This window comes from Balaenoptera physalus (assembly GCF_965194825.1).
Source record: "Balaenoptera physalus genome assembly, chromosome: 3".
In the NCBI taxonomy this organism is placed as follows: Eukaryota; Metazoa; Chordata; class Mammalia; order Artiodactyla; family Balaenopteridae; genus Balaenoptera; species Balaenoptera physalus.
In genome coordinates, this window is record NC_138890.1 from 47,381,896 (window position 1) to 47,409,223 (window position 27,328).

Here is a 27,328-nt window from a genome sequence, read left to right on the forward strand (position 1 = left end):
TTCCATGCCTGCTTTCACACCCATGGGACTGCAGACATTTGCTTCTACCACGGCTATTCCTCCCAATGCCACACCTCATCACAAACTTTACAAACTAATCACAGATTCCCTAAAACATGTGCTAAATCTTCCTATCTCTAGGCTTTGCTCAAGCTCTCCCTTTCCTAGGAATACTTTACCTCAGAAGTGGGAAACTGCTGTATTTAGGCCTAGTGAGGATGGTCTGGTAACTACATTCTCATGGTAAACTGTGGGCAGGACACCCATCTCAGTATGGCTTATAGCACCAAAAACATATAGATGCTTAGTAAATATTTGTAAAATTCAAATGGGTAGCCATAGTAGAAACCAAATAGACTTCAAATTTACTCCTGTTTAAAATCATTAACATCAAATTCCATGACACACAAAAATGAATGTATCTCTATAGAAGACTTCAGACAAATGAAATATACTCCATTGAACATTTAATACATTACATTCAAGTACAACTTTTTTTAAAAAAAGGACAAAATTATAATGTAAGTATTCATTAACATGGTAACCATTTAAACATCATCTGAACCATATTAAACAACTCATTTACTTTTATGAAATGCGTTGAGAACCTAGGAGTTTATGCATAAGGCTCAGCACTTTTAGCATTGCTGGCCTAGGTGACAAAAGACTGTGTTCTCTTAATGGTGATTCAGGAAATCTGATATACTTGTGCTACCGTAGCTGGTGTGCGGAGGCAAGGCTAGCACCCACGACTGGCCGGGCCCTGGAAAACGAGCATTCACACTCCCATGCTGCTCTGTGACACAGAATACAAAGTCTGAGTTAGGGTGTAACTACATGCAGGGCGTGGAGGGGACTGTGCCAAGGGGTTCACTGTGGCTGGAGGACAAAAGGGAAGCTGGGTATTTCGACTTTAAAATACGTGGTAAGGGAGGTGAAGGAGCCGGGAGCCTTCTCACAACCATTCCAGGTCAGCGACTCCCAAGATATTTATATCAAGGTAGTTGGTAGGAAATATAAACGTTCACTGGGCCAGACTCAAGAACTAAACTATCAGAACAGATGTGACTTTGAGGACAGGCTTATCAAACTGCCTATAAACTAGCTGCGTTATCAGCTCAAAAGATGCCTGTCTGTCTGATTTCAGCTGGTAAGGAATCTCTAAAAATGTTCACATGTCTATTTTTGGTAAATTTATTTCACAAAGCCACCATTTCATTTCATAAGGACAGTAAGGTTCATTAAATCACAATACAAGACAAAATTTGTAAATAAGATGACAACTATTTCAAATATAGTTTGTTGAGTAAAGGCATTTTCACTAACCATAAAATCTAGCAAGACAGAAGGATAATTACACTACCACTATTGTCAAAAGACTGTTAGACTGGAGTCTAAGTTCAAAAGGTTAAGGATTTTACAAAAAGATAACCTGAGTATTAATGATATACGAAGAGTATTTGATTAGCTACAGAAAATGTTAGTGAGTGTGGTTTTCTTCCTCTGAACAACTAGATTTAGAAAGTAATATCAGCTCCACTTAAATTTTGACCTACTTTAATTCCTTATCAGTGGCACCTTAACCTGGAATACTCAAAGTAATCCAGTTACTTTGGCCACCAAATTAAGTCACCATTACATTTCTAAAGTGATTTATCTAGGATACACTGGAGTAGCCTATACTTAATTGTTATATAGTATTGTGCAAACTTATTTTTTTCCCAATATTTCTTGTATTTTTCCAACGCCCTGTTTCTCAGGACTTTGATCATTAAATATGTCTACATTAAGGTCCCAAACGCCCATGTCTGTTATGAGAACATGTGGGGTAAATCCATTCTCTTTAACGTGACAAGCTACATTCTAAAAATGACCCCAAACCTGCTATATTGGGACAGGTTGCAAGGTGCTATCTAAAGATCTGAGGGGCATTCAGGGAACAGACCTCAGACAAGGGATTTTAAAATTTTTTACATTTTCAAGAGAAACATTCTGGGAAGGGAAAAAGTGTTCTATAATCTAGGGCATGTTCAAGAGCCCTTGCTCTCATACCCAAATGTATGAAAACAGTGTTCTTTAAAGAAATACAGGTCTATGAGCCAAGACAAGCTTTGGCTAAATGACGGGTAGCTTTTGTTTGGCTCTGGAGGTTTCCATGGAAACAGCCTGAGAGACAGAAAAGGCAGCATTATCATTATCTGTAATACCATCTGATAAAACTGCACATCGATTCATTCATGCTATCCAGAGCAGATGTATTACTTCTGATAAGCCTTCACAAAGGAGAAAGGAGTTCTATCTGGTCACACTTCGAATTTCCTGCCTTCCTCCATTTGAAACCTTGAATTAAAATCCTGATAAAAACCTCCCCCGAACATTTCCCTCAGGAACCTCTGTTCAAGTAATGCTTCAGTAATCAGAAGCCAAATGAAGAAACGTGAAGCACATGGAGTTCCACTGCCAAGTTCTTAAAATTATATGATGCCAAGCTTACTGTAGCTGAAGAAATTATTCTGAAGAGTATGTACAATTCCATTATATCAGATCTCAGCCAGGCAAGAAATACTGTCCTAAGTGTTTTTTATACACAGTTGAATCAGGTGGCATCCCTCATAATTTTTCTCCCTCTTTATGTCTAGATCACCTGTATGTGTGTGTATATATATCCATCTGTATTAGTATCTGTATATTTAATATAGTAACACACACCACACACCATTATCTAATCTTATTTCAGGTTAGTGCTTCTCGGAAAGGCCACAAAAGCAGCCCTAGCTCAAAATTCTACACCTGAAGTACACAAAAATAAAAACCTCAACAATAAAATATAAACAAGACGAACAAGATAAGGAGGCATGCAACCTTTAGCACCGTATTTAAGACCACGGAAGGCAAGAGTGTTGATAGAGGTCTAAAGAGGAATTCAGCTGTGGGTTTTCTCCTGGAATGGGATTCCAAACACAGAACCATCTCATAGAGTCCAGTACTTTTAAAAAGGGAAAGCCTGAGAAATTCTATGAACAGAAACGTCAAAATCCATTAATTTACCAGACACAGATGATTTGACATTGTTTCTTATTCTAAAAACAATGAAGACATTATTCTTTAGGAACGAACTGTTCACTTTTGGAGAGCAGTTGGGAAATCACTGCCTGCTCAACGAGCTAAATGATGCCTCAGTAAGTTAAAAAGACATGATACACCCCCACAAGTTCCAATTTACTCATGGAAAGTAGCTTACTAATGAGCAGTTAGCTCCCTGATATCTGTATAATACAGACATGGGCTACACTGGAGACATTCAACCTAGCATATACAACTGTATGCTCCACCAGCAAGACATCTGAAAAACACCCACACCTCTATGCCTAGCATTGGTGTGGGAATCCAAATCACAGAAAGAAGTTTCAGCTTGGTCCTTTCCATAAAAAGGGACTCAAAGTCTAGGGAAGGGTTTATTCAGAAATGGGATGAAGATTCTTTTGGTTTAAAGGTGGTAGGTAAGAAGTTAGAGGGCCAGAAATGACTTTAGGAATCATACAGTGCAAATCCCTCATCTTGTTAGTGGGAAAACTGAGGCCTAAAGATAAGTGTCAGCCCTAACAATGGAAGAACCATGACCAGAAGAGAAGCCATGTGATTCTGGGTGTGGTACTTTCCCCATTACGCTGATGTCTCGGGCCCCTTTAAATCTCAACATGTGTCATTTAATCAAGCTCACGGTAAATGACTGAGAAAGATCAGATAGGGAAAACACTGAATTTTTAGAAAGATTTTGGTAATAATTCATGTTCTGATGTGCTTAATGTTAGCAAGGGGAAGGTCCTACTTATCTTTTGGTAAAAATGTGATTTCCTGCATGAAACAGGTTCCTTTTCTGAGAGCCGTTTTTGTGGGTACTGGGGTAGCTCACAGCTGGCAGCTTTCATATGCCCCATCTTTGTAGTTAGAGTTCAAGTCAGCAGATCCTGTATCATCAGGCTGGCTGAAATGACTGCTGTCTTGAGAATCTGTGTCAATACTTTTGGTCTCTGACTGAAGGTGGACAGAAACCTGAACTGCTATCTCCTGGCCTTGTTCACTCAGGGAACCATCATCCGAATCTCCTCCTGGTGAATTACTCCGGCCCATCTCTGGATTAATGACAAAGATGCCATCTTGAGCATTCAAGGCAGGTCTCTCTTTAATTCTTTCTCCCACGTCATCAGGGTCATCCACTCGCACAGCCTCAAACATCTCCTCTACAAAGGCCCGACAGTTCAGAATAAGGGGTGGCAGAGGGACGCTTCTTGCCAGTTCTTCAATATAACGAGCAAACTCCATGGTTTTAAACTGTGTGACTTTGGCGAGCTCCAGAGTCTTGGCTGAGGTGATGATGGGGATGCGTTTTGCGATCTCAAAGGCCTTCTGAAGTTTCTCTGCCCCTTCAGTTCGGAAGAATTCATTGATGGCTTTCTCAGTTTTACGAAGATGGCTGCTCATCATGCACAGCCGTGTGACATTCAAGATGAGAGTGATTGTAAAGGCAATCAGGCAAACAACCATATAGTAGACACTCATGTCTCCCGAGGTGAAGATAACACGCAAGGTGACCGAGTAGGAGGCACGGATCGGAGAGGTGATAAAACATGTATAGAGCCCACGGTCAGCAAAGGCTACGTTGGTGATATTCAGGAAGTTATCAGAAACCAACCATTTTCCACCTGATAACCCAACAGAAATAAAAAATTACAGCATAAAGAATACTATTACTAAATATGCCAACTGCCTTATCAATATTCCACCTCTTCATGAGAGTACTTTAAATCAACTCTTCTATTAGGTTCTGCTATTTCCTTAAAAGATGTAAGAAAGAGCAGACTTTTTATGTTCAGAGTCAGAATTTAAACAGCCTGGAACTTAAAAAAGGGAATCAAGATCTTCCTGACACTAATGATTATCATAACTACCTTTTCACCGCTAGATGTAAGAAGCCTTTCAGGGAGACAGGTGTGTCGACATAATGCTAAATGACTAAACTTAAAAAGAAATATGTATGTGTGTGTGTGTGTGTCTGTATCACAGTCTCTACCGAGACTTTCTCATAAACTAGAAGGATGTGCCTCGGAAATATAAAACAATGGTTATTTATATAACGGGTTATGAGTAATTTTTACTTCCTTTTAAACTGCTTACTTTCAATAATGAACTTATTTATGTAAGACAAAAACTATTTTTAAAAAACCCTACCAATTTAATGCATTTGTTCAATTACTAACTGGCTAATCTGGCATGCCTTGCACATGTTAATTTGTCTTGTTAGAAAAGGTTGGTTGATGATAATATCTTGTTTTTCTGGCAAGAGTAAATGAAGCACAAGCCAAAAGATATGTTTCACAAACGAGGCTAAATGACCAGCTTGGGAGAGAGAAAAAAGTTGCCCTTAAGATGTCTAGGCTTGTTTTAAACCTAAAACATGCTGCCTCTCTTCCATACATGAAGGTATCTTCATTCAGGGAACGCGTATACAAAAGCACATGAGTATGAAAAACAAAGCACACTGACCACCCACCGTGATTCAACATCCTTTAATAACCTGGAAAAAAAACCCAACTTGGCTCTGCCTGCACAATTCTCACCTTTGTGGTAAGTTCTCACTGTACTCTGTGCTTTAACTGTGAAAGCCATTCAAAGATGGGATAGATGGGCTAATGTGCGGTGTAGGTATGAGTCCCAATGCCTAGAGGTGGTGTCCCAGAGGAGGCTGGGTGACTGCTTGTTAAGCACCATTTCAGTGTCTAATCTTCCAGATCTCTTTCATCCCTGAGATTCTATGGTTCGGGATTATTTGGGTGGCACATCAATTAGTAAGTACTGTGGATTGTGCCCATTCTTAACATCATCAAAATTTATCTAAATTCTATAGTTATATTTTTACTAAAGTAAAAAGAGGAAAACATGTAGTTATGAATATAGTCATTATTTTATATGCTTCTGTTCTATAAACTTGGAGCTATGAAAAGGATACCCTGTGACTCCACGGTATGATGAACTACATAGACTCCATTCATCAACCACTATAACCACAATCTAAACTCTCTAGCTCACTTGCTGATAATAGCTCAAGATTTATGAACCTTATACTAGACTAAGATGCTCTTTAAACTTCTCACTTGAGATTCATAAAATTTAATATAATTGTCCAGAGCTGCTGCTGAAAGCATCAATGACAGATGTTAGTGGTTTTCAAAGTAAGGGCAAAATAGGAAAATAAAACTGCCATTCCACTTGGCTGGTCTCATCCTAACCTAAGCTTTGTCTATACAGTCAGTCTGTAATAATCACATTGATTAATTCACATCTTAGATGGTTTGTTAGGACCCTAGAGCCAAAGGAGATAAGAGTCTAGTTCAGTGGATCCAAACAGGGAACCCCAAATCACATTCAAAATACATGTTCTGGGCACCACTCTAGAGATTCTGATTTAATAGGTCTATATTCTTAAGAAGCTCTGTTCTTTCTAACATCCAAACTCTTCAATCCCTTGGTGGCCAGTTACTCAGTTTGTAGAAGGTTAAAATGTTTAGCGTATACTTTAGAAGGAAGCACCATCTGTCTCCTTTTCTGTTTTCCACTCTAATATGAATAGCCAAATATTCTTATATTCCAAGAGATTAGACTATCTTTCTAGCAAAAAATATAAACGGGCCTTTTCCAAAAAGTGTAGCTTGTGAGGATCCCAGAATTTAATCTTTATGCCATTGATATTTCATGGAGATTTCTTCCTAAGGTGTTTTAACACAAGTAGTCTTCAAAAAAAAAATCTTTCTAACAGAACACTAATTAAAGGAAATAGTGTTCTGATTAAGATGTGTTTACGGGTTCATAAACAGCAAAATCAAATAAAAACCTGTCAAAAAGTAGACCTTGGTCACATTATTATGATGTTTGTGTGATCTTTTAAGACTGACAGACAAAAAAAATACAAGGGAAACTCTCCTGTTTTCAAGTAAATTAAGGTATAGAATAGAAAGGGCTTATAGAATTCCTCCTCGGTGCCCTTCTGATTCTGAAGGACAAAGTTTTATGCACAGATCTTTATAACTATTTTAAAAAAACATCCTGGATTTCCTCCAACATTTTTAGTAACTCATTTCTGAGCAAAAAATTTTTACTTATGACTCTAAGTCTAACCCAAATCCTTCTTGCTGTATTCACACAGGGCCAGCACACTGTACTACTCACATTACAGTCTAGGTGAATGGTGCCCCTGGAGTTGTGCAGTGCGTAGCCTGCACAGCTGTATGCAGCAACCCTGATGGAGTCTACCTTGAATGAAGAAGGAAACCAGCTCACCAAGAGGAGAGAAAATAGCTCACCATCATTATGTGAACATCTTTTAAATTTATAACTATTCTCTATTTATTTTCTTCTGGTTAAGTAATTACCATTATTTTGCTTTTTCTGATAGGTATAATACTCCAGGCCTTCCAAAGTTTTAACTATTTACTGTAGTACCTTATCTTAGAGATTTCTTGTTGAATATGCCTTAAAACCAAGAAGAAAGAATAGGAAATGAGTAACCTTGATTAATTATACTCTGGCATAGTTACCTCTGTCTCTGTTATCCAGCTGCTGCCCTTTTGAGTTGTACCAATAGACGCCTTCATAGTGGTCGACTGTGAGAAGACACTCGATTGAAACACTAGTTCCCTCTCTGGCTATGATGACATCATCACCTGAGTGGGAATCTGCTGAGAGTTCAAAACTTGGGAGAAATGATGCATTGGAAGAACTATGATTTGCTCCCAGTGGGGTCATTTGGTTGAAGCCTACATCTTCCAAAGCAAAAGCAGCTGGCACAGTAACACTCACCACTAAAGTGAATAGACAACAATGTGGCTTCATGGGAAAATGGGAGAAAATCTTGATTAGAGTTGAAGAATTGAAAAGCTTCTATATTATAACAAGAGCACGGTGGGTCATTGATTGCTTGGTATTGGAGTTTTCAAAAAAAAAAGGTAGATCCAGGTATATTTTGAAGTCTTCAAGATTAAAAGAGATGAGTGGAGACCAACCTAAAAGAAAGCCAGATATAAAGTTTAACCAAGAAAGACTCATAATGGGGTGAAACTCTATGTCCTAAAAATAAATAGATGTGATACTGATTAGAATAACTGGCATCAACATTAGGGAGTGAAATAGAGAGAACACCATCTAAAAATCCCAACAGAATCGGTAGAAAGAGCACTGAATTGGGAAACAAAAGACCTAGATTCTGGTACTAGCTTTGCTACTAACTAACTAGGTCCTTGGCAAATAGCTGGGCTTGTTCTCTCATGTGTCAAATGAGGGACTGGATGAGACAATCTCTAAGGGCTCTTCTAGTTCTGAACTGCTGTGATTCTATTTCACTCTGACAAACTCCATGCAACAGGGAGCCAATGAAGGTTAAAATATTTAGCTTAATGATCTTTTATTCCAACCTGCCCCATTACCATCTGCTGTTATATCAATAATTTAAATCAACTGGTACATTATAATCATAACTATGGAGCTCAAAATTTGAGTAATTCAAGTACACAGACATATAAGATATAAATAATACAGGGCTCCTTGAAGTAGTTTTTTTGTTTTAACATTAGAAAGAAAACTGCACTACTACATGTACATAAATAGTTACTGACTTCTGAGGCTACAGAACCTCCCTCTTGGTCAAGAATGTTAGACAAAAGAATTTTCCTTTAATAATTTCTTCAATATCAAGAAACAAAATTCAGTATATTTAAGTTTGTAAAACACCAGATTTCTAGCTCAAAGTCTATAAAATTAGCTAAGGGAGGAACTGACACCTTAAACGTCTGGTTGGTAGAAATACAGATGTAAACTACAGGGAAGATTGTCAGACCCATTTAAAAGAAGAGTAGACTATCATAAATAAAAGCAAAATGATATCCCAGTCTAAGAATCTATGTGATTATGATGAACTTCCTGGTAATTTGATTCCTCTTTTAAAATCAGACTCTTTTTTTACAAATTTATTTTATTTATTTATTTTTGGCTGCGTTGGGTCTTCGTTGCTGCACGTGGGCTTTCTCTAGTTGCAGCGAGCGGGGGCTACTCTTCGTTGCGGTGCACGGGCTTCAGTAGCTGTGTCACGTGGGCTCAGTAGTTGTGTCTCGTGGGCTCCAGAGCACAGGCTCAGTAGTTGTGGCGCACGGGCTTAGTTGCTCTGCAGCATGTGGGATCTTCCCGGACCAGGGCTCGAACCCGTGTCCCCTGCGTTGGCAGGTGGATTCTTAACCACTGTGCCACCAGGGAAGCCCCTAAAATCAGTGACTCTTAAAGAAATATTTCAAATTCTATTTCTATAAAATATGGGATGAAACACTTAGCTTTATTTCTTATAAGGGCCCAAAATAATTAGTTTTGGAAATGACATTTACTCCCCTGTATACTCACGTGAAAGCTGCTTGATCATACAACATAAAAAGCAATTGATCATTGTTGCCGTTAAACTACTCAAAGTCTAAATTACATTAAGTTGTAAATATCATTTAATCTTCATTAGACCTTGAAAGGATGGTTGGATGATGACAATAATTTTCTCTTTCAAATTTAAGGATGGACTATTTAGAGTAAAACAAAGAACTTCAGAGTTTGCTATACATAATAGATGAACACATGTGCTTGTTTCCATTTCTTTCCAAAACCCCACTAAAATGACACTAAAGGAAACAAAGCACTTAGGCATTGGAGGGGATTATAGAAGTGATCTGATCTAACCTCTTCACTGTGACTTGCCCTTTAAGAGTATACTATACGTTAGCAGGAGAATCCTGGTCTCTGTTAGGAGGGAGTGGAGGGTGGAAACAATGGAAGTAACATTTATTAAATGACTGAAGTAAGCCAGGCACTGTGCTAGGGCTTGATGTATGTAAGCTCCCAACTTTTTCACTACAATTGGCAGATGTGATTTTTGTCCTTTATTCTAGACTCGTGGCTCTCAACAGTGACAGGAAATGAGTGTGCTGAAAAAGTGCTCCAAGTTTTCCCCAGGACTTCCATAAGGAGTATCTGTGGCTTCATCCAAGTTGGCATTTCCCAAATTTCATTCATCTCTTCTACTGTTATGATTTTTTTTTTTGCTATATCCATGAACCAAATTATTATTTATGCTTCTCTTTAAAAAACTCATTTTTCTTTCATACATTTTGTTAAAAGGAAAGTCTGTATCACATCTGTAGATAAAAGTAACTATACACATAAGCACAATGCCAACAAAGTCATATTATTAACTTCTAGAGATACTGCCATCTGTTGAAGGCTCTGAGCTGGAGGCCTGCTCTCTGTGGAGAAAACAAAAACAAAGCAAAACAGCTCTTTCCCGGCTGGAACCATGGAGAGTGCAGAAGAGAAGAAAAAGAAGGTTCCTGCTGTGCCAGAAACCCTTAAGAAAAAGTGAAAGAATTTCGCAGAGCTTAAGATCAAGTGCCTGAGGAAGAAATTTGCCCAAAAGATGCTTCGAAAGGCAAGGAGGAAGCTTATCTATGAAAAAGCTAAGCACTATCACAGGGAATACCGGCAGATGTACAGAACTGAAATTCGAATGGCTGGGATGGCAAGAAAAGCTGGCAACTTCCACATACCCGCAGAACCCAAATTGGCATTTGTCATCAGGATCAGAGGTATCAATGGTGTGAGCCCAAAGGTTCGAAAGGTGTTGCAGCTTCTTCACCTCCGTCAGATTTTCAATGGCACCTTTGCCATTGAAAGCACGACAAGGCTTCAATTAACATGCTGAGAATTGTGGAACTGTACATTGCATGGGGGTACCCAGACCTGAAGTCAGTAAATGAACTGATCTACAAGCGTGTTTATGGCAAAATCAACAAGAAGCGAATTGCCCTGACGGATAACGTGTTGATTGCTCGATCTCTTGGCGAATATGGTATTATCTGCATGGAGGGTCTGATTCATGAGATCTATACTGTTGGAAAACGTTTCAAAGAAGCAAACAACTTCCTGTGGCTCTTCAAATTGTCTTCTCCACGAGGTGGAAAGAAGAAAAAGACCACCCATTTTGTAGAAGGTGGAGATGCTGGCAACAGGGAAGACCAGATCAACAGGCTTATTTGAAGGATGAACTAAGGTATCTACCATGATTATTTTTGTAATCTGGTCAGTTAATAAACAGTGACTGCTTTCAAACTGAAAAAAACAAAACAAAACAAACCTCCCAGAACTCCACTTTATTCTAATACCACCTCATTTCTTATTCTGCCATTCCTTTCCTCCCCACCGCTTCCTACTACAGAGTTTAGAACCTACTATTTTAGACCAGAGGTATACATTTTCATCTATTCAACAGCGTCTACTGAGCACCTACTTTGTGCCAACCTACTCTACCACAGACACTGTCTCTGCCTTCATGGAGCTCAGTCGGGTAGAGGACATAGACACTAAGTACATACAAAATACACTAAATGCTACCCAAGGGAAAGTACAGGATGCTACAGGAGCACCCAACATGGACAGCTAACCATGTCGCAGAAAGCCTCCCTGAGAAAGTAAGGTGTGCACTAGGACCTGAGGATAAATGGGAATCGAGAATGCAAGAGAGCCATCTAGGTAAAGGGACAGGGGGCAGGGGAAAAGCAGAGGGGTCACTGGTAAGAAGGTGTTCAGGAAAAAGAGCTACAAGTTGTGGCCAGAGAGTAATGGGTCTGATTCCTGATTCTGGAGGGGAGCAGTTTCGACCAACAGCAAAACTGGAGGTAGACTTTGGGAACTGGAGTGGCAGGTTGAAGTGCGTGAAAGAGATAACTGTCCAAGGTGAAGCAGTCAAAGAACTGAGAGGCTCAAAAAGTGGGGCAGATCACGTACGGGGGTGCTGATGTCCCCCCAGGATCAAGGCAGCTAAGGTAGAAGACACTGGAAATAGAAGAAATGGACTCACTCTCCCTGCTCTGAGATGCAGGAGCTTCAGGGGAATGAACAGCCTCCACGTGACAGGGCTGTGGGGCAACAGTGTCCTGGCAGTGTTACTGCTGTATGGAATCCCTTCTTCATGCAGCTTCCCTGAGCCTCCTCTCAAGGCCTGGCTCTTCCTCCCACGTGGATCCAGAGTATACCTGGATGCAGGATGGCTGTTCCCTGACCCCTGTAGCCCTCACCATTACACTACTCACCTGGCTCTGGTATATGCTGCTCTGTACTGCCAGGCAGTCTACACCATCTCACCTATGAGCCCTTTAAGCACAGGGACTGTATTTTTTTAATGCTATGTTTCGTAACTAGCACATGTTCAATAAATACTCACTGATAGAGAATAGTTTGAATATAATCAAGTATGTTATGGATCTTTGTAAATTGAAGGATGTTATACGACAGGGATCATAATTATTCAGGCCCACATGCATTTACTAGCACTTGTTATATTCTCTGAGACAAAAAGAGCCAATGTTGTAATCTCGAAAGATCCTAAAGGCATAATGCCTAAATGCAGTCCTTGAACCAACCACTAACCCTCAAAGTCTTCATTTACCATCTTGTCCTAGGAGATAATGGTGGGAATAAAAGATTACCAAGTCCAGAGTTTCCAAACCAGGCTGAATATCACAATCACCTAGAGAACTTGTTAAAAATATAGATTACTGGGTTCCACCCCAGACCTACTGACCTAGTGAATAAGAACCTCTGGGTTTGGACCTTGGAATTCATGGTTTTTAATCAGCTCCCTGGGTGATTCTGAGGCAGAGGGTCCATGGACTAGCAAGCACTAATATACTTCCTCATTTCCTCTACAACAGCCCTGCTCCAGACTGTCTGAACACTTCCAATACGAGAGAACTATTACTCAGATTACATTCTGGATTGTTTACCCTGGAACATCATACTTGCAGGCCTCTGATAAAGGCAGGGTAGCGGAGAAGTTCAGAGTACAGACTCTGGAACCAGGTTTCCTGGGCTTGAATCCTGGCTCTGACTCTAACCAGCCTTACGATTTCTGTTAATGATTTAATCTCTCTGTGCCTCAGTCCCCTCAACTTTAAAACAGGGAAAATAATAGCATCTATTTTCACAGGACTATTGCAATGTCTGAATGAGACAGTATATAAAAAACACAGAGTCTGGTAATAGTAATCACTGAATAAGCTCTAGATATTATTATTGTTGATGGTCCTTTCAGGTTCTAAAATCTACACCTTACAGCAAAGCCATTATTTAAGATAAATAAAACACTTTTACTTGGAATACCATGCAACCATTTAAAAAACATGGAGCGGGGAGGGGAACCACCACTAGGTAATTTCAGTCTTTAAATTTCACACTCCTCTTTTTCTCATTGCAAATAAATATTTTACAATGATATGGATCAAAGAGGAATTGTAAACTGACCTTGGAGCCCAACCATTATATTACATTGTTTTTAATGTGTCCTGAGCTTGTGGTAGAGAGTTTTTGTTGTGATCTACCTAGCCCGTGTTTCCCTTTTTGGAGCCCTGCCTTCTTGGGCCCAGGAGGAAGTCAACCCACTGGCTAAGAAGAATCTTGTTATTGGAATTTGGATTGAGACACCGTGGGTTAGGGCCATCTGAGGAAGAGAAGCCTTATAGGGAGCTGAGGCAATCAGGTTAGAGAAAGGACAACAGGGGTGGAGAAGGGAAAGAGAGAGGAGACAGGAGATGGGGGCTGCTGGTGGTGGGAAGAGCTGCAGAGGGGAAGAGAAAGAGGGACTCACACGTGGTGCTCCGGCTCCTGACAGAAGTCTACTTCCTGGCTTCAATATGACTTTTTTTTTTTTTTTTTTTTTTTAAGAAATAAACATCTTGGAGATATGGGGATATATGTATATGTATAGTTGAGTCATTTTGTTATACAGCAGAAACTAACACACTATTGTAAAGCAATTATACTCCAATAAAGATGTTAAAAAAAAGAAATAAACATCTTTATCTACTTTTATTCAAAATTAAAACCACAAAAATGAAGACTGACTGTGCAAACAATGAAGGAAATGGAGAAACGGTCAGGTGGGAGAAAAAAGATTGAGTTCAGCAAAACCTGGAAGGCAGGGGCAGAAACAGCTAACTATATACAAGAGAAGTACTGAAGAGAAGTGTAATTGTGCTGTGAACACAAAAGAGAAAGGAGGACTTCATGAATTTTAGAAATGCAACTCACTTAAAAGTTTGGGGCTTTGCATAATATCATGCCTGCTATTATCAATGGAGCAGCTGACATTTGGAGGGCAAGAAGAAAGAGTTCAAAAAGGAAAACCAAAGTGCCACCTTCCTGTAAACAGTTAAAAAGGGCTACGCTATGCTTGTGGATGAAGTTACTTGGTAGAATGTTTTATTACCTTTCTTCAGCATGAATAGGATAACTGAAAAGTGTGATATTTAAGTTTAATCTAACTCCTTTTTCATCTTCTAGGTACAGTAAAATGTTAGCTTTTCTAGGATCATGAATAATCAGAAATGTAGATGATTTTACTCTCCAGAATCATTCTGGATATTGGCTATATCATTAAAAAAGAAAAAGAAAGAAAAGAAAAGTGCCTAAGCTATCATCCCTAACAGATTGCCTTGCTGCTGTTCCTGCCAAATTCTGAGAGAAGAAATATTTCCATTCTCTTCCAATTCTCAACAGAAGTAAATAAGGAAGTAATGTGGCTGACTTCCATTCTTGTGGCTCAATATTAAGTTGGCTGAGGAAACAGCTGTTTGCAGAAATAGTTCTGGGATAATTCAAAGGAAGGAAAAACACTGATGCCCAGATGGTACTGGTTTTTGCTCCAAGTATACTGGGATGTTAACGGTTCATTCTCCATAGTTAACTGCGTTCAAGGCTGTATTTACAGCGCATCCACTCTCCTCAGCCTGCACTGTTACACTTGAAAAATGGAGAAGCTCCCTACATGAGGCACACAAATGGTCAGAGTGGCATTCTGAATTGGCAGAGGGGAGAAAAAGGAAATGAAGAGCAGACTGTTAGCACTCCTCTATCCTTTCAGAGAACAAATGTAAAGCTGCTGTGCTTATACTCAACCACTGCTATAGATAACATAAAAAGGTTAGTAATACGCAAGCAGAAATCATCATTTTGAGGGCCATTTTCCAAAAAGCTTCTGAATACCCCTTATGCTCCCAACAGTAACTTAGAGCCATCACACACCTCATCACTGGCCTTTGGGCACTTGGCTCAAATGTCAGCGTATTTTCTGGCACACTGAGGAACACCTTCTGTATTTGCTGAAGCTGTGCTTCAAACCATTGTTATTTGTTATGCCCTTGACTTTGATCATTTTTGCCATAAGCATTTGCTTATGAAGCTACACAAAGACATTGATATGACAAGCTTAGGCTTATGATCTCCTTGCCCATTTTTTTTCTCTATAGTCTGAACCTCCCCCTGCCCCCCACCCTCCCAGTATCTCAAACTCAGTGTAACTAAAAAAGAACTCCTCACTCTCACCTTCAGGTCTACCTGTCCAGTATATACATAGTTTGAATGATAGCCACACAATACAATTCTTCCAGTTTTGCAAGATCAAAGTTACAGTGTCATCATGGCTATGTGGTCAGCAGCATGGACTCTGGCGTTAGAGTGCCTGATGCGGAACTTCCCTGGTGGTGCAGTGGTTAAGAATCCGCCTGCTAATGCAGGGGACACCGGTTCGATCCCTGGTCCGGGAGGATCTCACGTGCCTCGGAGCAACTAAGCCCGTGCACCACAACTACTGAGCCTGCGCTCTAGAGCCTGCGAGCCACAGCTACCGCGAGCCACAACTACTAGGCGCCCGCGCACCTAGAGTCCGTGCTCCGCAACGAGAGAAGCCACCGCAATAAGTCCGCGCACCGCAACGAAGAGTAGCCCCGCTCACTGCAACTAGAGAAAGCCCGCGTGCAGCGACGAAGACCCAACACAGCCAAAAATAAATAAATAAATGTATAAAAAAAAATAAAGATGCAGATTTCTTGGGCATCTGCATCTTTGCTGTGCATGTAGTTTTAATGACTTACAAATCAAGCCCATGTATCTTTTGATTTTCATAACCTTACTGTAATTCAGCGATTCTCAAAGTGTGGTGCAGGAGCCTCTGGGGGTCCCTGAGACTTTTTCAAAATGATTTTCGTATTAATACTAGAAAATTATTTGCTCTTTTCACTCTCATTCTCACACAATATGGTGCAGTTTTCCAGAGGCTACATAATGAATGCTATCACAAGAGAGTGAATGCAGAAGAGATATGAGAATCTAGTTGTCTTCTATTAAGCCAGATATTAAAAAAAAGCTTGTAACAATGTAAAACAATGCCATTCTTTTCAATAATTTTTTTTTGGAAAATATTCTTCATACAAATGCTATTTATGTTAACATGTAATGAACATATCATTTTAAATAAATTAACAGCTTTTTGAAAAGCTGTTTTGATATATAAAATGGCATATTGAGGAACTCTGGGTGAGGGAGGGTGTCAGGGAGTGCTGGGTGAGGGTGGGTATGAGGGAACTCTGGGCAAGGGAAGGGGTGAGGGGGAAAAATGGCATATTGATAGATATAAGCACACAAACAAAAACTCTTTGACGTTCTCAATAAGTTTTAAAAGTGTCAAGGGATCCTAAGACCAAAAAGTTTGAACACTTTTTATTATAATTATTATCAGCAGTATTTTAAGGATAAGACAGTTAAGTGGCTTACCAAGGTTCTATTCTTAAACCCCCAATTCTATGCATTTCCATTACAACAGAAAATCAGAGGAAAACACCTATTTTATACTTAAAGTGTTCTAGTTTTTTTTGGGAATAGGCATTTTTAACATGCTCCCAGGTGATACTGATGCCCCTAAATTTAGAGACGCACCATCAAAGCAAAAGAAACCATCTGAAGAGTTTTAGGAAGTGACAATTATTATGTAGAGACATTAAAATGGTCATTCTGAAAGCATTAAATGGAGTTGGAAGACGTGGGTTCTTAAAAGGCCAGGTGCCTTCACCTCTCTAGGACTTAGTTTTTCACATCTCTACAGGGAGGGTGTCTCTAATGCTTTTCTGGCTGTCAGTTTGGGTTTCATGCATTCCACTGTCCAAGGGCAACTGAAGAGGTGCATCTTTCTGATGAAGGGTCAGGAGTAACCTAAAGTCATAAATCACAGCATGTCACTCTTGGGCACAGAAACCTTCAGTGCTTTTCCATTGTTTTCCAAATAAAAGTCAAAATCCTTGTCCTGGGTCATAGCCCCTACAAGGGTTGGCCAGTTTAAGTCTCTGCTCTCATCTTCCTCTTTTTGCTCCACGCACAGTAGCCTTTTTCTTCTTCCTTGACCTGGCTCGGTTTGTTCCCACAATAAGGCGTTTGCACTTGCTATTCCTTCTGCTTCTAATACTCTTCACCAGATCTTCAAAAGGTTTACTCCCTCGCTGCGTTCCGTCACTTTATTCTGCTTAATTTTCTTTAAAGCAGTCACTACAGTCTTAGATAATCGTGTTTGTTTGTTGTTTATAGTCGGTCTCCTCCGCTAGGCTGTCAACTACTTGTGAGCAAAGCCACAGTCGCTCGTAAACCAGTATGTCCCAAACGCCCAGAGGAGTGCCTGGCAGGTATGTGGAGCTCCGTAAATATACGATGACCGAACTCCTGCAGCCCAGGCCAGGCTTGCAAAAGGGCAGCGGATACCCCACCGTCCTTCACCTCGTACCCCAACCCACCGGCTCAAATCCACGCCTCGGCACCGCTAGTAACCCACCCCCACCCCACCCCAGCCCTCGACAACGACCGCGAACTAGCCCTCACTCACCAGACCCTCGCCGAGCTTCTTCCGGCTGGAGCGGCTGCTTGGCCCGGAAGTTCTCTCGGGTAGGCAAGGCCTTCTCCGTCCTGAAGGAGGACTTCCGGGGCAGTAGGGAGCGGCTTCTCTGCGGCTGAGGAGGCGGTGAGGGTGGCGGCGGGCTGGGTACGGGGCTCCTTGGGAGGAGGCGGGCCGGGTGCGGGGTCTCGGGGTCGACGCGGAAGGGGAGGAAGCGGCCGGGGGCTGGGCGGCGGGCGCCTCGCGGTGGACGCTGAGGCTGCGGAAGCGCTCTGGTTATTGAAGCGTTCCGCTTGGGTGAGGAATTCTCGTCGTTGTCAGCGTCGGAGAACTTAGGAGCGCAGGCTTACACCAGAACTCCGGTTTGGCACCTGTTATTGTAATTAGGAAGAAGGGAGAGCGGGTTTTGTACATCTCGAGACAAATCGTTGTATTAGTAAAAATAGTAATGCTTCCTCCAGACAACCACCAGGTACTAACAGCAGCTTTTACCCGTGAGGGGTTACGGGCCAGGCTCTGTTCCGAACCCCTCACATCCACCGGGTCGTTTCGTCTTTCTAGGAATCCTGGCAAGTAGGTAGTACTCTCCCCCTTTTACAGATGAAGAAACGGAGACTCAGATAGGTGAACTAACTTCCCACAGTCACTCAAGTACAGAGTTGGAAGAGTGTCAGCCTAACTACATATTATATATAGTATATAATGTGTATGTTACATGCATATTACCGTGTGTTGTAGCTTGGAGAGAGCATAAGGAGAGCAAAAAGATATTCCATCAATGTTTCAGCTACACGAAACATTGATGGAACTTTGTGCAAGAACTGTGTAGCCTTTCCTATTAGGCCCCTGGAGTAAGTAGGGCAGAAATTGTGTCTTAAATTAGTTCTCAGCCTCCAGAGCTTGGCATGCAACAGGTAGTCAAAAAAAATGTTTGCAAGTAAATGAATGAGTGTTTCACAGTTGGTTTTTATGTCTGTGGATAGTTGTATCTAGATTGTTTTTTTCTATGTGTTTTGGAAACGTATGTATATCATATACCATATGGTCTAGGATCAAGGATGTTATATAAATCTGCCTTTCTAGCCTTACACCTCCCCATCATTCTCTTTGCCATATTAACTACTCCTGGTATCTGTCTGTGTTCCACGCTGTCATACCTCAGACCTTTGAGATTTCCCCTGTGTTGTTTACACACCCTTGAATTCTCTCATTGGCATCTTCATCTGTCAGAATCCTAAGTGCCCTTTAAGGCAGGTATTACAAGTTCAGATGCCTACAGGGGCTAATCAGGTAACATAAACGAGTCAAGTGCATTTGGGTGGTGATTATGGGGAACTAGAGAACACTACTCTACCCTGTCTAAAAGATCCCCAGCAAATATCTGGCATGAGCTAGTTATTAACAAGTCGAATGTGGGCCCAGTGTCGCCACATCTTTCAGTTTTACAAGGGAAGTTGGAAATTTCTATTTGTAAACGAACTCTGATTTTTAAATGTTGCCAATTAGTATAGAAAAAAGTTTAAGCACTGTGCAGGCCAAACAAAAAAATCTGTAGGCTGGATTTGGGACTCAACATCCCAGTTTGTGATCAGTATTCTATGCTTTTTTCAAGTATTTAAAGTTCATGAGTGTTATTTCCTGATCCTAGCATACTTTTTCTTGCTCTCTGTTCTTTTAACATTTTGTGTGTACCTCAGTTATAGTGCTACTTCCAGGCTGCCTTAGTTGTTAGTATGTCTCTCTTTTTTAGTATATTAGAAATGTTTTGATGGCATTGATGGATTGGGTCTAATTCTGTGGTTAGTATACATTGGTAAAAACGTGTGCTTATACATACCGAGGTCTGGGTGTGTGTTTGTGTGTGTATGTATGTGTGAGACACGTTTGTTTCTCCCCTGGTAATACTTGGTTATCCTGGAAACCAGCATATCCTCCTTGTAAAACCACCAATAATATCTTGGGTATAATTGTCAAAGAGCCGTACTTCTGGAAGGAATTGAATTTGTTAACATTGCTATTCAAAAGCTAGTCTGATGTAAATCTTATTCTGGTAGCCTAAATTTCATAATCTTCTCTCTGAAAAATTGAGGTAGGAATGATTAATAAGTTATAAGATTTTTTAAAAATGTCAACAAAAGGAAAAGTTGATAAATTGAAATTAAAAACTTTTGCTCTGTGAAAAGCTCTATGAAGAGAATGAAAAGGTAAGCTACAAACTGGGATAAAATGTTTACAAACCACATATCTGACAAAGGACTTGAATCTAGAATATAAAAAGAGCTCTCAAAACAGTAAAAAAAAATCCAATTAGAAAATGAGCAAAAGATAAAAATAGCTGTTTCACTGAAGAGGATATACAGATGGCAAATAAACACATGAAAAGATGTTCAATATCATTAGCCATTAGAGAAATGCAACTTAAAGCTTAAAGCCATATTAAGCTGTCATAGTGCACCTATATCAGAATGGTTCAAATAAAAAATAACACTGCCAAATGCTGGTGAGAATGAAGAGAAACTTGATTACTCATACATTGCTGGTGGGAATGTAAAATGGTACGGCTACTTTGGAAAAGAGTATGGCAGTTTCTTACAAAATTAAGCAAGTACTGTCGATTGCACTCTGGTCATTTATTCCAGGGAAATGAAAGCTTATATTCCCATAAAAACCTGTATATAAATGTTCATAGCCATTTTATTTGTAATAGCCCTAAACTGGAAACAGCCCAGATATCCTTCAACAGGTAAATGGTGAAACAACTGAGATATATCCATACCAAAGAACACTACTCAGCAATAAAAAGGGAGAAACTAGTGGTACAACAACTTGGATGAATCTTGAGGGACTTACGCTGAGTAAAAAGAGTAAATCTCAGTAGGTTACATACTGTGTGATTGCATTTATATAACATCTTGAAATGACAAAATTATAGAGATGGGGAATATCAGTGGTTGCTGTGGGTTAGGAGGAGGGTGGGACGTGGCTAAAAATAGATAACACAAGGGATCCTTGTAATTGAATTATTCTGTATCCTGACTTTGGTAATTGAATTATTCTGTATCCTGACTGTGGTAATCCTATTCTGTATCACATGAATCTGTGCATGTGATAAAATTTCATAGAACTAATTACACGCACACAAATGAGTACATGTAAAACTGGTGAAATCTGAGTAATGTTGGGCGATTGTATCTATCAGTATCCTGGTTGTGATATGCTATAGTTACACAAATTGTTCCCTTGGGGGAAACTGGGTGAAGGGTATATTAGATCTCTCTGTATTATTTCTTACACCTGCATGTGACTCGATAATCTCAAAAAGTTTATTCAAGTAACTTTTACCAAAAACAAGCTTATATAATTAACTTTTTTGGGGTGGGGGACTTTTATTTTACCAGGCAATGATCTAATCATGTCGGATAAAGATGATATTGAGACTGAAGGGATAACTGAAGCAACCTCCATCCTTGAAGATGAGAACTGTGAGCCAACCAAGAATTTTGAGTCAGTTGACCAAAGTGCCAAGTCAGAGAGTAAATCAGAACCTGTAGCTTCTACTCGGAAAAGACCAGAGTCCAAACCTTCCAGTGACCTTGAGACTTCAGACGTTCTCCCTGTTCAGATATCACAGGCCTCAGGCAAAGTAGAGTATCTATTAAAACATTGAGATTAAAAAGTATTAGGGTTAAAAGGAATATGGAATCAATACCAAATTGGGATTGCACCCATTTCTTTCCTTTTATAACCATAAAACAATTTTCTCAGTTCTATAAATGCTTTTATGAGTAGTTGCCTTTGCTATGTGATGCTTACATTGCAGGTAACATACATCTGTCAGTCAAGCAATACACTTCTTGAACCAAATAATATGTATCTGTTCACCCATACTTTTGGCCAATAATTAGCTACCTTGTATATACACTCTTATTTTCCTCTAATTTTTCCATTTTTCTTTGCCTTTGTTTTTCTGGCTACTGGGAAAAATAGGAGACTGTTTCCAAAGATGTACCCCAGACCGGATGGGGCTATTGGGGCAGTTGGGGCAAGTCTTTGCTCTCCTCAGCCTCAGCTACAGTAGCCACAGTAGGTAAGGTCATCAGTCATTTTATTAATTTTTGTGTGCATTTTGCTACAGATCTGTGTTCAAAACGACTTTGTTAATCATTCTTCCTCCATGATTACTCAAAGGCTTTATAGTTTGAAGATACATTAGTAATGATGCGCTGATTTATACTGCCACTAGAATTGATAACTTTTTCATTAGAAGGTTGACATTTAGGAATTAATATAAAACTATTCTTTGGTGATAATGAATCAATTTTTTTTTCCCTTTGGTAAGGATACACTCCCAAAGATTAGTTATATATGGTCAAAATAACATGTCTTGTGGTTGTAATGAATTTGAAAATCTGTGGTTTTAATTTTCAGTTTGTTTCTTCAGTTTTGGTGACTAGTAGCAAATAAATTCAAATATAAAAATGTTATTTTTTCTTATTAGGACAAGGTATTTCAAATGTTATTGAGAAGGCAGAGACTTCCCTTGGAATCCCTAGTCCCAGTGAAATTTCATCTGAAGTCCAGTATGCAACAGGTCAGTATATGGAAACATTAAGGCCTAGAATTATAAACTGAAATAGAATAGTTAAGCTCATTTTTTTTCAGTAGATGTTTTTTGACTGTCTGATATTCAGGGCATCATGGGGCTGATGAGAAATGGGATTTGGAATCTTTGGCTTTAACCACTTAGGTGTCTCTTTACTTTCCTTATCTATGAAATGGGATGATATTTTATATTGCAGAGGACTGTTACAAACATTAAATAAGTAAAGCCATGAATGTAGATTGTAAAAATTGCCTAGCTTTGTGCTTGGCACAATTGAGTAAGAGCCCAGTAAGAGTTAGCTGAATTTGAATCTACTGTGGCATGAAAAAATGTTTTAATGCGTTAGTTTTGGTGCTGTTCCATGGTTCATTTTTTTAAGGCTTTTTTCTCTGTGCTTCGGTTTGGATAGTTTTTGTTGTGGCTTCAGGTTTACTGATCTTTTCTTCTGCTGTGTCTAATGCTGTTAAGTCCATTCAGTGACTGTTAAATTTTAGATATATTTTCAACTCTAGAAATTCCATTTGTTTCTTTTTTTGTCTTCCATTTCTCATCTCCTTATGTATATATTTTAGTGTCCTTGACTATCATCTCTGTCATTTGAATCTGTTTCTATTGACCAATTTTTTTTCTTGCATATATAGATAACATTTTCATTTCATTGATTGGATGCTGGACATTAGAAATGTTACCTTGCTGAGTGGATTTTGTAGTCCTTTAAAGAGTGTGAGTTTTGTTTGGAAGGCAGTTAAGATATTTGTAGCTTAGATTGATCTTCTGGTCTCGATTTTAAGCTTCTTGAGGGTGATTCTAGAGTAGCCTTTATTGTTAAATGCTAGTTTAGCTCAACTACTAAGTCTCTGACCCTTCTGAGGTCTCTACCTAATTTCCAGGTGTTTAACTAGGTCTCTCTACTTGATTGGTTGCAAGTCAGATGTCTCTCAGCCTAGCATGAGCTTTGGGCATTGTTTAGTTTATAGCCCCATGGCAGTTCTTTGCCCAGTATCGTGGAGTTTTCCAGTGCAGGAACAGCTTAGTATTCAGCCAAAGACTCAAAGGCACTCCTTTGTAGATAGTTGGAACTCTTTACCTCTGTATCTCGCTCCTCTCCAGTACAGGCATACCTTGGAGATATTGTGGATTCAGTTTCAGACCACTGCAATAAAGTGAATATCGCAAAAAACAAGTCTCACAAATTCTTTTTTGGGTTTTCCAGTGCATATAAAAATTTATACTATATTGTAGGCTATTAAGTGTGCAGTAGCATTATGTCAAAAATATAATGTACATACCTTAATTAAAAAATACCTAATTGCTGAAAAATACTAACCATTATCTGACAGTGGAGGGTTGCACAAACCTTCAGTTTGTAGAAAAAAAAAAAAAATGCAGTATCTGCAGAGCACAATAAAGTGCAATAGAATGAGGTATGCTTGTACTCCGACCTGCAAATTCCAGGTGCTTCAGCTTTCCTAGATTCCAGTCTCTGTCTCTTCTACTTAATAAGACTGCCGTGCTCTGCTTGGGTTTCCCCTCCCTGTGCTGTGGTCTGGAAAGCAAGCCAATCATAGAGTTCTCATCGTTTGTTTCTCTTCTCTCCTGAACCATAGTACAGTACGGTCTGTAGTCCAATGTCTGGAGATAATTGTTTCTTATATTTTGTCCAGTTTTCTAGATGCTATGGTAGAAGGGCAAGTCTGACACCAGATAATCCATCATAGTTGGAAGCAGAAGTCCTCCCTACAATAGATTATTTGTTGATCTCCTGTAAGAGATTTTAGTGTTAATAAAATAAAACAGATTTTAAAAAAATCTTTGTAATGCATGTCTGAATCCTGTGAAGAAGCATAATTTTCCAGGATAAAGTTTAAAGTAGACCGGATTTTTAAAAAGTCACATTTATTGAGTTATAATTTACGTAAAGTTCACTCTTTTTAGATACAATCATCCCTTAATATCCATGGGAGGATTGGTTCCCGGAGCCCCCCGTGGATACCAAAATCCTCAGATGCTCAAGTTCTTTATATAAAATGAGTATTCACGGGTTCAGCATCCATAGAACAGAGGGCCAACTGTATATAGTTTTACATATTTTAACAAACATACCTTCCTGTTTATGCTGTGTAATCACAGTCCATTGTGATTATACAGATATAGAATATTTCTTATATTTGTATAGACAAGAATATTTTCATTCCTCCCCCCCACCAAAAAAAAAAAAAATCCCCTCATGCCCCTTTGTAGTCACTCCCCTCCACCTATTCTTATCTCTTGGCAACCACTGATCTGTTTTCTGACCCTGTGGTTTTACCTGTGCAGAAGATCATATGAATGGAATCACACAGTATATAGTCTGTTATATATGTCAGTAGGTTTTTCAAAAGACTGGATTTTGTTTTTGAAATGAAAATGAAAAACTGCCTTAACTTTTATTTTAAAATAGGCAAATGGTTTAAAATAATAAAACAAAAAGTACTAAGGCCTTGTGTGTTGGAAATAAGGTCTAATTTTTAAAAATTCATATAGATGCTAATAAAGCAAAACTATTTATGGACGATCTCTTCATATTTACACATCCCTTCCCCCCTATAGGAGAGACAAATGCCAAAGAGAATGAAAACTCCTCTCCAATGAGTGGGCCATTTGGGGTATTCTCAACCATCTCTACTGCTGTTCAGAGCACAGTGAGTAAAAATTGCAAGGTGGCCTGCTTCCTTCCATGATTATAATGGGTTTTTGTCTCTTTCTCTTTCTTTTCCTTGAAAAGTCATGGGGACTGATTCCTCTTATGGGAGTTCAAATTGCTGAAGATCATTCACTTTGATCTTAGGGTAGAGTGAGAGCTAACTTGAAAACTTAAAAGAAGTAAAAGAGGGAGCAGGAAATGAAGAGTAATAGAGAGGCAATGTACATAATATTTTATGGACTAAGAATTCTTAGTTTGTTGGCCCTAGAAAAACATCTCTGCTTTACAGAAATATTTTTGTCATAATTATATCTTTTAGGCAAAGGGAAAATGAGATGTTTATGATAAATACTTATAAAACTATAGATGATTAGAAACATTTTTGAAAGGATTAAATAGGAAGCTTAATATCTTTCCTACATGAGGATAGATAGCTAGTACTTTTTATTTTAACTTTTTATTGAAGTATAATCTGTATACAGACAAGTGAAATCATAAGTGTTCAGTTTTAATTTTCACGACATGAACACATTCAGACTAAGCAACAGCAGGGTGGTATATCAGATGTCTCCCCTGTGCCGTCTCCCAGTCTTCTGTGCCTCCCCCTCTTGCCGTCTAAGATAACCACAATCCAGTCTTCTGCCATCATAGATTAATTTTCCCTGCTGTATGAACAGAATCATACAGAATGTACCCTAGTGTATCTAGTTTCTTTCACTCATTATTATATTTGTATAATTTATCCACGGTATAGTTTGTGTGGTGTATTCCATTTTCTTTGTTGTATTCCATCGAGTGACTATGTAACATTTACTCATTCCAGAGTTGGTAAGTAATGGGGTAGTTTCCAGCTTTTAGCTTTTATAATAGTACTGCTGTAAGTGTTCTTGTATGTCTTTTGATGAACCTCTACACATTTTTTTGAGTATTTAACCATGCGTGGAGTTGCTGGGTCATAGGATATTCATATGTTCAGCTATAGTAGATACTGACAAATAATATTCCAAAGTGGGTATACTGCTTTACATTCCCACAAGCACTGTATGATTGTTTTAGTTGCTCCCTGTTCTTGCCAGTGGTTGCTATTGTTAGCCACTATTTTATGAAATCAAAACATGCAGGTGTCTTTTTTCAGTATTATTGTAATGAGGTTGCATGTGTTTCCTAGGGAAAGAGTGTTATCAGTGGGGGTTTGGATGCCTTAGAATTCATTGGGAAAAAGACAATGGATGTAATAGCAGAAGGGGATCCTGGATTTAAAAGAACCAAGGGTCTGATGAACCGGACTTCCACACTGTCTCAGGTACTGTTTGCATTCCTGTTTGTATTTTGATCTGTATTTATGCCTTTGGTAATTTGGGACCTTGTTATTATTTCCTTTTGAGGACTTTTCAGTGTTTTTTATTTTGCTTTGTTTTGTTTTGTTTTTGGTAAGGGGATGCACAGCTCTAATGCTTAGAAAAATGCCCAGTTCTTTTTTTTTCCTCCTCTTTCCTTTCTGCAGGAGCCTCTTGTCAGTGCAATATAAGATGCCAAGCCCTTTCAGGGTTGTTATTAGATTAATGGTAAAACCACTGTCAGAGAAACACCTGGTTCCTGGGGTGTTATTTACCCTGTCTAGGAGCAAATTATGTGATCATATTTTCCCTGCAGCTCCTGAGCCTATCCGATTTGAATCACAATTCCAAGAATGAAAGGGCTGTGTTACCCATGTCAGTTTGCTTCCCTCGACTTCCAAAACTCACCCTTAAGCTCTTGTTACTTGTTGCAGTGTAATGCCTCGATCTCTTTCAGGTTTTACGAGAGGCAAAGGAGAAAGAAGAGCTATGGACTGCCAATGAGGTTACCATGGAAACGGACAAGAAAACTCATTATGGACTACTCTTTGATGAATTTCAAGGCCTTTCACATCTAGAAGCTCTGGAGATGCTCTCCCGAGAAAGTGAAATAAAGGTAATTCCAAACCAAAAATTTCAACTGGAGTAGTCTTTAAGCAGAAGCACACTGCATAGTCTCTTTTCCTTTTGTGCAGTTGGAAGATGAAATGTATGTCAGGTAGAGGCTTGAGACTCTCTGAAAATACTATACCAAAATAAACAAAAAAACTAATATTTGAACTAATTGCTAGAAATAGAATGAGTCAAGTGTTGTTTCTCTAAATTTAAACAAAAATGGACAGATTAACAAAGAGGTCTTAATAGCACATCTATTATTTTTCCTTCGTCTTGTTCTTTTTTTTTCTTTTTATAAG

The 27,328-nt window shown here is 39.2% G+C and overlaps 2 protein-coding genes and 1 pseudogene across 8 annotated transcripts in view; 2 read left to right on the plus strand and 1 right to left on the minus strand.

Annotated features, from left to right (window-relative positions):
• Positions 1–450: 450 nt before the first annotated feature.
• Positions 451–17,837, minus strand: MFAP3 (microfibril associated protein 3). Its single transcript, XM_082455683.1, has 3 exons — positions 17,783–17,837; positions 7,593–8,057; positions 451–4,703 (listed from the first exon to the last, which is right to left on the minus strand). Exons 2-3 carry the CDS (start codon positions 7,885–7,887, stop codon positions 3,910–3,912), a joined length of 1,089 nt encoding a protein of 362 aa, XP_082311809.1. The 5' UTR covers positions 7,888–8,057; positions 17,783–17,837; the 3' UTR covers positions 451–3,909.
• LOC309657787 (large ribosomal subunit protein uL30 pseudogene) lies at positions 8,091–13,111 on the plus strand (annotated as a pseudogene). Its single transcript has one exon. The product of its transcript is annotated as a large ribosomal subunit protein uL30 pseudogene (transcript).
• Positions 17,838–17,839: 2 nt separating the features above from the next.
• The window catches only part of FAM114A2 (family with sequence similarity 114 member A2), a 36,980-nt gene continuing 27,491 nt past the window's right edge, over positions 17,840–27,328 (plus strand). Inside the window, exons 1-7 of one of the 6 annotated variants that reach the window (XM_082455653.1) lie at positions 17,840–17,917; positions 21,190–21,434; positions 21,779–21,878; positions 22,290–22,382; positions 24,984–25,075; positions 26,246–26,380; positions 26,872–27,030. In XM_082455653.1, coding sequence (XP_082311779.1) covers positions 21,204–21,434; positions 21,779–21,878; positions 22,290–22,382; positions 24,984–25,075; positions 26,246–26,380; positions 26,872–27,030 — 810 coding nt within the window. In that variant the 5' untranslated portion in view covers positions 17,840–17,917; positions 21,190–21,203. The other 5 variants (XM_082455655.1, XM_082455657.1, XM_082455656.1 and 2 more) reach the window with 5 other exon arrangements.